At 41.9% G+C, this 12,713-nt stretch overlaps 2 protein-coding genes across 4 annotated transcripts; one reads left to right on the top strand and one right to left on the bottom strand.

Annotated features, from left to right (window-relative positions):
* The first annotated feature begins 4,208 nt into the window (after positions 1-4,208).
* Positions 4,209-7,154, top strand: LOC307085606 (E3 ubiquitin-protein ligase TRIM39-like). 3 transcript variants are annotated; one of them, XR_013812378.1, is made up of 3 exons: positions 4,209-4,340; positions 4,459-6,730; positions 6,857-7,154. XR_013812378.1 is itself a non-coding variant. In XM_079750461.1 (2 exons), exon 2 carries the CDS (start codon positions 4,461-4,463, stop codon positions 6,084-6,086), a length of 1,626 nt encoding a protein of 541 aa, XP_079606587.1. In that variant the 5' UTR covers positions 4,209-4,340; positions 4,459-4,460; the 3' UTR covers positions 6,087-7,154. The 3 variants fall into 3 exon arrangements, 1 of the variants encoding a protein (XP_079606587.1); XR_013812379.1 differs by having other exon boundaries at positions 6,824-7,154; XM_079750461.1 differs by having other exon boundaries at positions 4,459-7,154.
* A 1,223-nt stretch (positions 7,155-8,377) lies between these two features.
* Positions 8,378-12,339, bottom strand: tmem70 (transmembrane protein 70). Its single transcript, XM_079751307.1, has 3 exons — positions 12,090-12,339; positions 11,364-11,484; positions 8,378-8,909 (listed from the first exon to the last, which is right to left on the bottom strand). Exons 1-3 carry the CDS (start codon positions 12,270-12,272, stop codon positions 8,464-8,466), a joined length of 750 nt encoding a protein of 249 aa, XP_079607433.1. The 5' UTR covers positions 12,273-12,339; the 3' UTR covers positions 8,378-8,463.
* Positions 12,340-12,713: the final 374 nt, after the last annotated feature.

The raw sequence follows: 12,713 nt of genomic DNA, 5'->3' as shown, positions 1-12,713 counted from the left end.
ACTATTGATTTGCAAAATTCTGTATGGAGAGTTTCAATTGATGTTTGTCCCATTTGATAAAATCTTGATTAGTGAGTGGGCCCCAGAACCCACAGGCCTAGAGCGCAATGGGCTCTATCACTGCGTCAAAGATTTTTAGCCAAATCTTAATGTCAAGTGTGATATTTCTTTTTATTGCATAAAAGGCCCTCCTTGCCTAGTCTCTCAGGTCATTTACAGTTTTGTTTAAGTTTCCTGTGGTGTTCATGTTTATGCCAAGGTAGGTATAGTTTTTTGTTTGCTCTAGAGTAACAGAGTCAAGGTGGTATGTGTATTTGGGTCTTTTTTCAAATATCATTATTTTGGTTTTAGAAAGGTTCACTGTCAGGACCCAGGTATTTGAGAAGCTGTGCAGAAGATCTAGGTGCTGCTGTAGGCCTTCTCAGGTTGGGGACAGCAAAAATGCGGGAACTTGCGAAAAATGCAGCTTTTCGATGACGTTCATGTTTCGTCATTACGTCATTTCATAACTTACCAATGGCAACAGGGGGAAATGGCTGCTCTTGTGTGAAGTAAACGCAACATTTTTCAACTTTCTGCCATGATATATGTGACTTTTTTGCAACGAAAAAGCGGGGATTATGAAATCATGCAAGCCCTGCATATTTTGCGCGGAAATCGGCAATTTATGCAGTGAAAGTGCGGCATATTTCAAAAAATGCGGCCCCCGCATGAATATGCAGACTTTGGCTGATTATGCGTTGAATAATGCGATCGCATAACCACGTTTTTCTGGAGGGACTGATTGAACAGGGTCAGACTGAAGCTGCATCCCTGTCTCCGACCCGGCTTTGTGGAAAGAAGTGTGTTTCTTTCCTATCTTAACTGCACATTTGTTGTTTGTGTACATGGACTGATGTAATGTGAATATATGGTCTGTTGTACGGTAATCTGGTAAGAAGCTGACTTGGTTTTTGCTTATGGCATTATTGTCAGTCAGGAAGCTAAGGAGTCTGCTATTTATAATCATACAGAGAATTTTTCCAAGGTGGCTGTTGACACAGACCCCTCTGTAGTTATTAGGGTCAAATGTATCTCCACTTTAGTGGATTGAGCTAATCAGTCCTTGGTTCTAAGTACAGTGTTAAGCAATCTCTCATATATATCTTGCTTGCTCTAAACTCGCAAAAGGCAACTATGTATGTCAGTAATTTTCGAATTTCCGTAATTTTAGTTAGAAGAAGGAAGCTATTTGGAGAAAGTTCTGCATAATGACAGAAAATTGTACTCCTTACAGCAATTATGTTGTCTTCTTCTCCATCAACTTGTTCTCCATCCTTATCTTACAGCTTATAAGAAAAATATAAGCCCCCAATTCCTCTGTCTTCTCAAATAAAGCAACAACAGCAGTGTACAACGTCATGAATATTAGTTAATCACACAGACACTTATAATACTTATAGTAAATGCATTTTTCCAAACACTGCGATTACTCTTCCAATAGATTCAGAAATACCTCTTATTGTTAAAAGTTACAATGCTCGTGAATCCTCCACTTTATTGTCTCTAACCTCAGATAAAAGTGGCCTTGATTTGTCCAAATGGGATTCCCATCTAATTTTCATATATCTCTTCCTCTGTGGAGAATACAGATAATAAAATAATTAATTAATTATTAACTATATTAATTTATAATGAATACTACTATTACTATCATTAAATAGGATAAATCGTTTCATTAAAGGCCTCCTATATAGTGCTTATGTAAACTGTATGAATAACCCAGGGAGAGAGAAACGAGTCGTTTAAAAAATACCCCATTTGAATAGTTTGGTATGAGAACAAATTGTGCAAAGTAATTATGGGCCTGCCACGTTCACTTATAAGTCTACTTTTTAAATTTACATTGAGTCATCTCTAGCAAAAGCTTTCAACCCAAGCGACTTTGGGTGAAAATTCTATGAACAATCACAGCATCCGGACAAAATGAGAGTAACACACGTGGCCGAGTAAGGTCATCAGTCAACAGATGGACGGCTAGGTAAGGTCAGGTCTGGCATTAGATGGTAGACCGGGGAGAGTTGTAACACGGGGTGAGTTGTAACGCCACCAATTCCACCAATCAGGGATAAGATATGAGCCATGTGACAGGTTCAGTCCCCTCCCCCTTCCTTTACGATCACTCATGGAAATGTTCCACTAGTTGGCGCTAGTGGAACCTTTTAAATCTTTCCATTTTTCGTTTTTTTTTTTAGGAGAGAAATCCAAATTTTAGGGTAAGAAGGGGGTATAGGGTTTTTTCTAGTACTTTTACCGTTGTAGATAAAGTTGTTATGTAAAAATATAAAATAATATACAAACTTGATAAAGCATGTTTTGTATCCCCTTGCATACAAAGTTGTTACCAGAGAAGATGTTGAAGATGTTGCCCTTTTCTAAAAAACAACTTTTCAGCTCTCTCTCTCTCTCTCTCTCAAGAGACACAAATACACACAAAGTATAAACGTTATGCTTTTTATATTTTGTTCATAACATTAATATGATCGTTATTCTCTATGTGAAGAATGGATTGTGTGTTATACGATTCTATTTTTTCTGTATACCCACAGTAACTGAATGTAGCCTTCCATTTTTCATATCCCATAGGCTATAGATGGCATCCAGCCTGCCTTTGCCAATGTATCACACACATGCACACACACGCAGACCCACACACACACAGACACACACGCACACATACACACACAGGATTTATATGTCTTCATTTACAATACAGTTTAAGAATATTTTGTTTGGTGAATCTATTTTCAAACCCTGTTGTTTATACCTATCATTAAATCGGCATATCAAATGGAGTTCCATTGTTGTTGTTTTTTCGCATTTTGTCTACCCCGGTAGTGGGGTAGGTTGTAACAAAGGTATACATTGTATTTGTCATAATCTCACAAATTCCGTGACATAGTAGAGGAGATTCAAGTGTTTGCCACTTGTTGTAGACAAATGTGGGTACTTTGCCTAAAAGGTCCAGAACTGTAGCTTTAAAAAAAAAAAAAAAAGTAGTTTTAGGTGCTGAAGAAAAATGTGTTACAACCATACCCGGTCTGCCCTATTATGGCTACTCGCGTTAGGTTTGGCAAGGGCCTTCCATAAAGCAACACCGCCATCTAGCGGCCCTAGTTCCAAATTGAATTAGGAAAGAGAATGCACTAGATTGAATAGGGTACACGTAAAACTGAAAATTAGAAAAATGGCATGTGATAACTTTTACCTTGGCTTTGTTACCCGAGACAAATGCTATTTTGTTAGTTTATGAGTGTTGATGATCTTGAAATTGATGTGTTGTTTTATTGGAAGCCAATGAAGTTGACGGAGGATGGGAGCAATGTGTTCTCTGGAGGGGGAGAATAGTGGCGGGGAGGCCATATAGAATGCTATTGCAATAGTTGAGTCTGCAAGTGATGAAGGCGTGGATGAGTGTTTCGGCAGCTGAGGATGAAAGGGTGGGTCGAAGGCTTGCAATGTTGCGGAGGTGGAAGAAGGACGTTTTTCTGACGCTGTTTATGTGTGACTTGAAGGAGAGCGTGGGGTCCATGATGATGCCGAGGTTTCTGACCAGGGGGGAGGGAGTGACAGAGTGACCATTGATGAAGAGTGAGAAGTTCTTATGTGCGGATCTATGTGCGGTTATTACAGCTTATATGCTTGGTCCGACTCCCTTGTGGCTATGTGTAGATATTATAGTTTATATGCTGATTTGCGTCATTACACCTATCTAGATATCCCAGTGTTCCCCCTATATGCATTGCAGCTGCAAAACATAATAATATAATAATCATTTCTGCCAAGGGCTCGCGACTGCGACCAAATCGTCGCATTTTGCGACCAAAATGTGAGCGTGTGCGACTGAATTTTACATCTGGTCGCACATGTGTGACCAGTAAATTCTCCCTTTTAATCGTTTTTATTTTTACACGTTAAACGGGTAAGGGGCGCGTCAACGATCCGGAATCTGTAGCTTATTTACTTAGTCTCTCATATCGCTGCGATGAGGCTCTACAGATTAATCCAAGTCACGTCCTTTAGTGTAACAATAGGAAAAACAAAAATACAATTGTGATTAAACGTTAATCACATTGTATTTCAAAAAGAAAATGAAACGTCAGTGAACTGCGTCCATGGGGGCGGAGCCATATGAAGGAGCCTGCTGTTAGGGGCGGAATGGAGAGGACGGCTTTTGGAGGAAACGAAACTAGGTTCATAGAAACCCAAAAGCCAACCGACGTGGAAGCAGTTCTCTCCTTCAGTAGACAAATAAAACGCATTTTGGAACAAATAGTCGGACAGACAGAAGCCATAGCAAGGTGAGTCAAACAGCACAACTTTAAGGGAAGTTAAAACCTTTTCTTCCCGTTATGGAATTGGAAAAATATAGGAATCAAGTAAAATCATTAATATATCAAACTTGTCGTCTGTGTATAGGAATGGCCTCTGCAAAGACTTCTTGGTCTGAAGATAACTTTTCATGTTCCATCTGTCTGGATGTGTTCAACAACCCAGTTTCCACACCGTGTGGACACAACTTCTGCAGAACCTGTATTACTCATTTCTGGGATGAACAAGTCCGGTACAAATGTCCTGCTTGCAATGAGCTTTTCCACACAAGACCTGATCTACGTGTCAATATCCTCATATCGGAGATGGCTGCTCAGTTTAAAATGACCGTACGAGTAAAGGAGCAGCCTTGTGTTGAACCAGGAAAAGTTCCATGTGACGTCTGTACTGGGACCCAGCTGAAGGCCGTGAAGTCCTGCCTAGTGTGTTTCACCTCTTACTGCCAAACCCACCTGGAGCCACATCATAGAGCGGCAGGCCTGAGGAGACATCTGCTGGTCGAGCCTATGGACCGTCTGGAAGACAGGATGTGTAAGAAACACAATCAACTACTGGAGCTTTTCTGCAAGAATGAACAGGTGTTTGTGTGTCAGTTCTGCACAGAGACAAACCACAAGTCCCATCCTGTTGTACCTCTAAAGGAGGAATATGAAGTGAAGACGGCCCAGCTGGGGAAGATAGATTCTGAAGTTCAGCAGATGATCCAGGAGAGACAACAAAAGATTAAGGACATCAGAGAAACAATTGGCAGCAGCAAAGTAGATGCAGACAGAGAGATAGCCGATGGTGTGCAGGTCCTCACTGCTCTGAAGCGCCGCGTTGAAAAATTCTGGGATGAATTCCACCAAATGGTCAAAGAGAAACTGAAAACCACAAATAAACAAGCTGAAGACAGCATCCAAGAGCTGGAGAAGGAAATAGAAGATTTGACCAAAAGGAGCAAAGAGCTGAAGCCACTCTCACACATCGAAGACCACTTCAACTTCCTCCAGACCTTCAGATCCCTGAAGGACCCTCCACCCACCAGGGACTGGACGACGGTGGAGGTCTGTCCTCCGTCATACGTAGGGACCATGAGGAGATCCCTGGATCAGCTGGAGGAGACACTGAAAATGGAGATGAAGAAGCTTCATGACACTGAACTGAAGAAGGTCCAGCAGTATGAAGTAGATGTGACTCTGGATCCTGATACAGCTGACCCCCGTCTCATCCTGTCTGAGGATGGGAAACAAGTCCATGATGGCGCTGTTTGGAAGATACTCCCAGACAACCCTAAGAGATTTATATTGAGTTTGTGTACTCTCACAAGGGAGAACTTCTCATCAGGGAGATTTTACTTTGAGGTCCAGGTTAAAAACAAGACTGGATGGTGTTTAGGAGTGGCCAGAGAGTCCATCAACCGAAAAGGCGAGATCATATTCACCCCTGAGAATGGCTACTTGAGTATTGCATTTAACAAGAACAGGTTGGTATTTAATAATAACCCGGTGGTCTGTCTCCCTCTGAGAGATGAGCTCCAGAAGGTGGGGGTGTTTGGTGATTACTATGAGGGTCTGGTCGCCTTCTATGATGTGGAAGCCAGGGTTCATATCTACTCTGCTACTGGCTGCACCTTTACTGAGCCTCTCTATCCATTCCTCTGCCCAGGTCTCTATAATTATAAGGGCATAAACTCTTTCCCACTGATCATCTCACCTTTCAATCAAACAGACTAGGAGTTTGTTTGGTAATAAAATAAAACAACCAAAACAACTAATGTTGTTTCCTGATTAGAACCTCTACCATTGGAGATCTGAGAGAACTGCATTCATATCATACTGTACTCTGTCATTTAAGGAAAATAAAATAACCCTTACTATTGTTAAATATAACCCATTATACATGGTCAAATTACATAAAATATATTGTTCATATTGTTCATATATAATATTCATGTCAATTGGCTCTAACCCTATGCACTTGTAACGGTATAACCTGTATTATGTATTTTTCCAAAGTTAGTTCCGACTATAGGTTAAGTAGTACATCGTCCTACAGTGCATTTTAATGTAATGATTTTAGGCAGAGCTTTTTACATCTTCACTCTTGCAGGCCAGAGTAGCTGGACCGTGACAAGCAGCAGACAAAATGAAAAGGAAAGCTAAAATTGGGGATATTGCTAATTATTTTGCCTGTACAACATTGATAGTTTTTCCCAGTGAGTACCTTTCGTGTTCTTGTTTGGGTTAGGACATTTACCTGGATTCTTCCCACGTACTGTCCTTCCAAGCCCCTTGCCAAGACCTAATGCCACCCCATGTCAAATGTTCTAGATCTGCCAGTCTCTTCACACCAGATGATGTAGTGAGTAACAACCTCAGTACCCCCTCCCAGTCTCTAGTCAAAACCAGTAAGCCCCTCCCAGTCTCTAGTCAAAACCAGTAAGCCCCTCCCAGTCTCTAGTCAAAACCAGTTAGCCCCTCCCAGTCTCTACAGTCAAAACCAGTTAGCCCCTCCCAGTCTCTACAGTCAAAACCAGTAAGCCCCTCCCAGTCTCTACAGTCAAAACCAGTAAGCCCCTCCCAGTCTCTACAGTCAAAACCAGTAAGCCCCTCCCAGTCTCTAGTCAAAACCAGTTATCCCCTCCCAGTCTCTACAGTCAAAACCAGTTAGCCACTCCAAGATCTTACAGTAACATCTCACTATCTCGTAGCTCTATGTCCATTGTGCAACAAAACTAATAATTGCAATTATTTTGCTCATTATTGTGATTGTTATCTTATTATGAAACCAAATAATGTTGTGCTGCCTACTGTATATAAAATAATAATAAAGCAATTACTGAGCTGTAAGTAGCCAATGGTTTGAATTTAGATTTTATGTAACATGCTTGTCTAGATGATCAAATTGTCTTCCCCCTGCTCAAGGTGTCACGATATGGTGTTCAGAATCCCTTCATAGAAAGTTGTGAACACACCCTTCCAGTTCAACCTCAATAGACGCTGGTGTGCAGCATTAACCCTAATCAGACATCACCAGGTGGTGACACAGCCAATCACAGGTCATTCATTTAAGTCACGTGTGTAGAGAGTCATCTACACTTCATAGACTCCCGTCCACCTGGCCCAAGTTGAGTAAGGATTTGGTGCTCCTCCTGGGATATGGGGTGTTGTTTTGGGTCTCTGGTGCTCCCACACGCATACAAACTTTGAAAAAAAGATCTGCATTTCTCAAAGTACCCCGCCTGCAGTTACCAAACGAGCGAGTCAGTTTCGGCGCCCCCTCCTACGTAGGAAGGGGGCAGAGTTGAATGTTACCTCCCACTTCCCCACTCCCCTCCAATCAGAGCATAGCTAAGATTTTGGGGACCAGCGGACGAGCAGCTCCGGTGGGGGGAACTCGGCGGCAGCTCAGCTCCCGGAGTACAATCCCTTTCTCCTCCATGTCGCGGTTCAATATGGACTTCAGAGTCAAGGTCAAAGTTCCTTCCCCCCCAATTCTTCTCAACCATGGCCGAGATATCCCCCACTACGAGTCTTTCCTTGTTGTGGAAGTACCAGAGACGTCAGACGCAGTGTTTATGATTCATAATATCATCCGAGGCACACACAGCTTTGGCCGTGATAATAGATATATTATATAAATAACCATATATAATATTATTACATATAGAGCTCCGGGAGTCCGCAAACGGCAACAATCCCTTCTCCTCCATGCTGTGGTTCAGTCTGACAGCTCATTGGTCAATGGGCAGCAGCTCATTTGCATAAAAGCTACAGACACCAGAAACATTGATTCTGAAGGGACTGAAACAGAGGGGAATAGCAGTAGACAAGATTTCTTTTCCTAAAAGCTATTTCCAGCAAGCAGCTTCAAAAACATGTTTTCTGGAACTCAAATACTATGTTTACTTGTTGGGAAAACACCATAATATGTCTCCTTTAAGACTTACCTCCTGTATGGCACCATTGGCCTGATCTATTGAACTTACAGCTATATGATCCATTGGAAAATAAGAACAACATGATCAAAGATCAAACCACTTCTGGATTTATTACAGTATTTGATTGTTCTTTGGAATTATATTATTTTCAGGGAACCCACCCCACCCACTCAGCCTTTGTCATGCCTCTCCAAGTCCTCCTCACTGAACGTGAACGGCTGGTCATAACCCATCAGGTGATTGTAGTCACTGGGGAGCTGGAAGAGGTCGGGGTTCACCAGCATGCTCCTCCGGCCAGCGTAGAACGAGGTGAACATCTTTGCGACGGCTGGAATGCTGACCTCGCCCTGTTTGAACACAGTCCTCTTCTCCATCAGGAAGACGTTGCAGGTGACGGCCGTGTAGGAGTCGTGGTCGGCGTTGTGGTACAGTCGGATAACGTAGCCCTTGGTCAGCAGGTGGAGGAGGACGGGGGTGACGAACGTGAAGAGGCTGATGATGGCGATGAAGGACGCCTGCACGGCCCAACTCTGTGCGGCCAGCCCGGTCTTGAAGAGGACGTGTGGCATTAGACAGAGACTGGTGCCACTGCTGGTGTAGGAGAACATCTTCACTCCTGAGGAGAGACGCGTGCAGAGATAATTAATCACACTAGAGTTTTCGCGCGTGCGTTCAACCTATAGTTGTAATTAACAGGGGTAATTGTTCAATGGAAAGTGTAGTATACTACGCATGCAAAACAATCATTAAAAAAGCTTTTATTGTTATTCAGGGCTGATAAGTGCATTGACATTCTAAAATGCAAGGCAACTACTATTGGTTAGTTGAAAATAATAAATCATTAAGAATAAACATCTCTTCCAGTGTCCTGGCCAAGACAGGCAGCAGTAGCCTACATTCACATAGCATACACACAAAGTATAAGAAAAATAAAACTACTAAACAGTCTGCAGGGGGGAAGGGGGATATCAATATCGCAAGACATTTCGGGAGGCTCAATGAGGAGAGTAAAGTGTAGTCTTGTGGTGGACTCTATAGACATAATTCACCATAGCCTACTATGTTACTGACATGTTTTCGTTGCGTTATAGGGACACAGTCTCTTTAAGACCATCTCACTTGTGTGTTGATATGCCGGTCGGCGGAATGTTTGAATTTAACGGTTTTTATATGACAAAATGAACGACCTGCCGTTGCTTGTCGAGGTGAGAAATTGTTATTTCTCACCTCGACATGTTATCGCAATTCATATAGTTTATAGACAGAACGTTTTACCTGGGAGTTTGTCGACGGCGGAGCCGTTATGTTTAAAAACATAACGCCTTAGCTGGGTGAGTGTTGCCGCGGTGTGTGCGATTGCGCGTGTGTTCTTACCTAAGCGTGTGCCGATGGCGGAGCCGTTAAACGTCTTACCTATGTGTGTGTGTGTGTGTTTATATGCGTGTGTGTGTGCTTCTGTGTATGTGTCACTGCCTTTGTGTTGACGTGCGGTGTGCGCATGCTTTAGTGTGTGCGCGTTTACGTGTGTGTTTGTGCGCACTTGAGTGACTTGAGTACCTGGTGCGACAGGCCTGCTATTATAGCAGTAAGATATTATCATTATGTATATAATGAAAACATTATCAACAAAGCGAGGACAGATTGTCTCCCGTCCAGCAGCTCCTAACTTTTCGACTGAGGGGATTAGGGCTGGGTATCGTGGCCACTTTCCTAAATCGATTCGATTCATAAGGTTCTGAATGTATTAATCACGATTCGATTCGATTCAATCTGCTCTTAAATAATGAAAGTGGCTCAACTGTGTTACAAAATACAAATGTACTTTATTTTTTCTCTTCATCTTAAAGGGGTTTTAAGTGCAAACTTGTAAATTGGACAGTTTAAACTTGAGCTGTAAACAAAACTGTCTCAAGTCTCAAAAGTGCCATTTTGAAATTAGAAAGGAATTGCAAGTGAAGGTGTACTTGAACTACAACATTCCATCACTGCGAATTGCATTAAGGCATTGTTCATTAAAGTGAAAAAATAATAATAATGGTAACAAAAAAAAAAAAAAAAAAAAAATATCGATCTCATGCCCTATGAATCGATATTGCAAAATGTAAATGAAATGGATTCAAAATCGATTAAATCGATTTTTTTTACCCAGCCCTAGTGGGGATCCTCTCATGGGTTCCCTCTCAAAGTATTACTAGTGTAAGGACTCGTTTACACGAGGACGCTTGCGGTTAAAAACGACCAAATATTTTATCGGAAGTGCCTTTCGTTTAGATGGTGACAGCGTTTTTGGGGCTTAAAAACACAAAAATCTGGAACCACCCTCCAGAGTGGAAAACTTGAATACGCTCCGCCGTAGCGTTTCCGTCGACACTGACAAGACGCAAAACTCTGCTCAGATCTGCTCACGTCGCGTACGCGTTTACGTCGCATACATGCCCCAGTACAGGGAAATAAACAAACATGTTGGATTATTTCCATGTGTTGGACCGTCAAGCTGCTCTGGCAGCTCTAATAAACTTACAGGAGTCTTTCCACAAAATGTACAGGATATGTACAGATAGTATTACTGAACAGAGAAGGATCTGTAATTATGTTTTGGTTTTCGCGGCGCAGATAAGAGAAGGAAGATTCTACGCATGCGCTCAGACATGGTGGTGTTGTGTGATGGTGTATCACAGCACCACCTAGCCGCCTGACATGCACACCCAATCGAAATCCACACACTTTTGCGTCACCGTATGCGTGCAGATTTCCTCCCGAAAACGCTCGTCTAAACGTGGAATAAAAAGTGAAGACGCGACGCCACTTTTGCGTCTTCTGTTCAGACCGTCATCATGTAAACGGAGCCTAGGTCAAAGATATATAACAGGACCACTTTGTTACCTGGACCCTCGTAGGGCTATAGTTGGTGACTTCTTGCACGTCAATTATCATTTAAATAACCTTTGTCAACTGTGGAATGACTTTGAATGAATAAAAATCGAATCTAATTGAAAATAAAATGTCTATTGCACAGAAATGGTATTAATTGTGACTTATCTTAAAACAAATGCTACAGCATCTGACTTACCAATTATAGCTCTACCAAGGCTCCCTGTGTAAACAAGCCTCCCTGTATCTGAGTAGTCGGATGCTGCGGTGCAGAGACTTTTTGAGGAGAGACACAGGGGTTGAAGGGGTTTGCACTGCGTCTGTGCACAGAAAAGCATACAAGATGGCCAAATGATACAGCCAGTCAACACAATCAACCCATCACCATAGACACCATTGTTGTCCAATCATTCAGACAGGAATAAGATAAGTTACAGTACTTAAGATGTATTGCTTCACAGAAGTCTGCCTCCCTCCGGTTAATATCATCTAATCATTTAGGGTTTATTAGATCGAGGTAAGCCAAGGGGAGAATGAATATTCAGGCTATGGTAAATTGTAAATGTTAAATTGTGATTGGCATTTTTTCCACTGTATTTTGTAGCATTCATACATATAACAATTTACAGCGTTAGCTGTTTTTCTTTTCACAAAAATCTTTACGCATGTCATTCCAAATTAAAGTTACTTTGGGAGTCAGGGTTAAGGCCTCGTATGAATGACAGAAATACTAAAATTTCCAAACGGAATCCCGCATATTCAACGTTTTATTCGAAGTCTTTCTGCTGAATGAATGGCATTTGCATTACAAACATGGTACAATAACTTCATAACACCAAGTGGTGCTCTCCCGTTTCCAGTAAAGAACATAACACTAATTAATAGATCCTAAATCTGTGGTTGACTATTAAACGTGTCTAAATACCTTGATATTCCCGGAGTGGAACGACCTCCTCAGGAACGAGGTCCCCGTCCCCTGGCGAGGGCTCGACAGCCAGCTGCTCACACAGCCTGGTGCTACCGAAAACCGAGCTTCACATTTGACATTTCTTAGAGATTGCGGGCCAACACACCGCTGCAATCCTCGAAGTAGGGTTAAATAAAGCATTTTTTGTTGGTATATATCTGAAATAGATGAATGGTTAAGCGCTAGGTAAAGTCAAGGCGGATTTGTTGTGATGAGGTCTTCTTCTAGTGGTTTTAGGTATAAACGGACCGTAGAAGGGCGTCTTGCACAACGCTGCCACCTACAGGTTTGGACGTCAGCACTGTGACCGTTCATAAAAAAAATATGAAATAAAATAATAGAGAAAATAAAAGTATGCCCAAGACCAGCAAATTGAAGTTCATGGCTCATTACAAAAATATATGCAGTAGTGATTAATGCTTGTTTTGGAAACTTAAAAGGCACGGTGTTATATTGAGTAATTTTAATAAAGAAACAAAATATCTGATATATTCTCTGTGAATATAGCCGTTGACTGGCAGACATTTTTTTAGTGAGACCACAAGGAAAATACCAATCCAACAAGGGAACTAAAGAAGTGGG

The sequence above is a fragment of the Pollachius pollachius genome, assembly GCF_949987615.1.
Source record: "Pollachius pollachius genome assembly, chromosome: 14".
Lineage (NCBI taxonomy): Eukaryota > Metazoa > Chordata > Actinopteri > Gadiformes > Gadidae > Pollachius > Pollachius pollachius.
Note: the sequence above shows the minus strand (reverse complement) of the source record. Positions and strands in the feature narration are given on the sequence as shown.

Excerpts from the sequence above, each read along its gene's own strand:
- LOC307085606 (XM_079750461.1), top strand. The coding sequence starts at position 4,461 with ATGGCCTCTGCAAAGACTTCTTGGTCTGAAGATAACTTTTCATGTTCC.
- tmem70 (XM_079751307.1), bottom strand. The coding sequence starts at position 12,272 with ATGCTTTATTTAACCCTACTTCGAGGATTGCAGCGGTGTGTTGGCCCG. Across the intron at positions 11,485-12,089 it reads TCCACTCCGGGAATATCAAG|ACGCAGTGCAAACCCCTTCA; the intron begins GTATTTAGACAC and ends TTCTGTGCACAG. Across the intron at positions 8,910-11,363 it reads CCTTGGTAGAGCTATAATTG|GAGTGAAGATGTTCTCCTAC; the intron begins GTAAGTCAGATG and ends GTCTCTCCTCAG.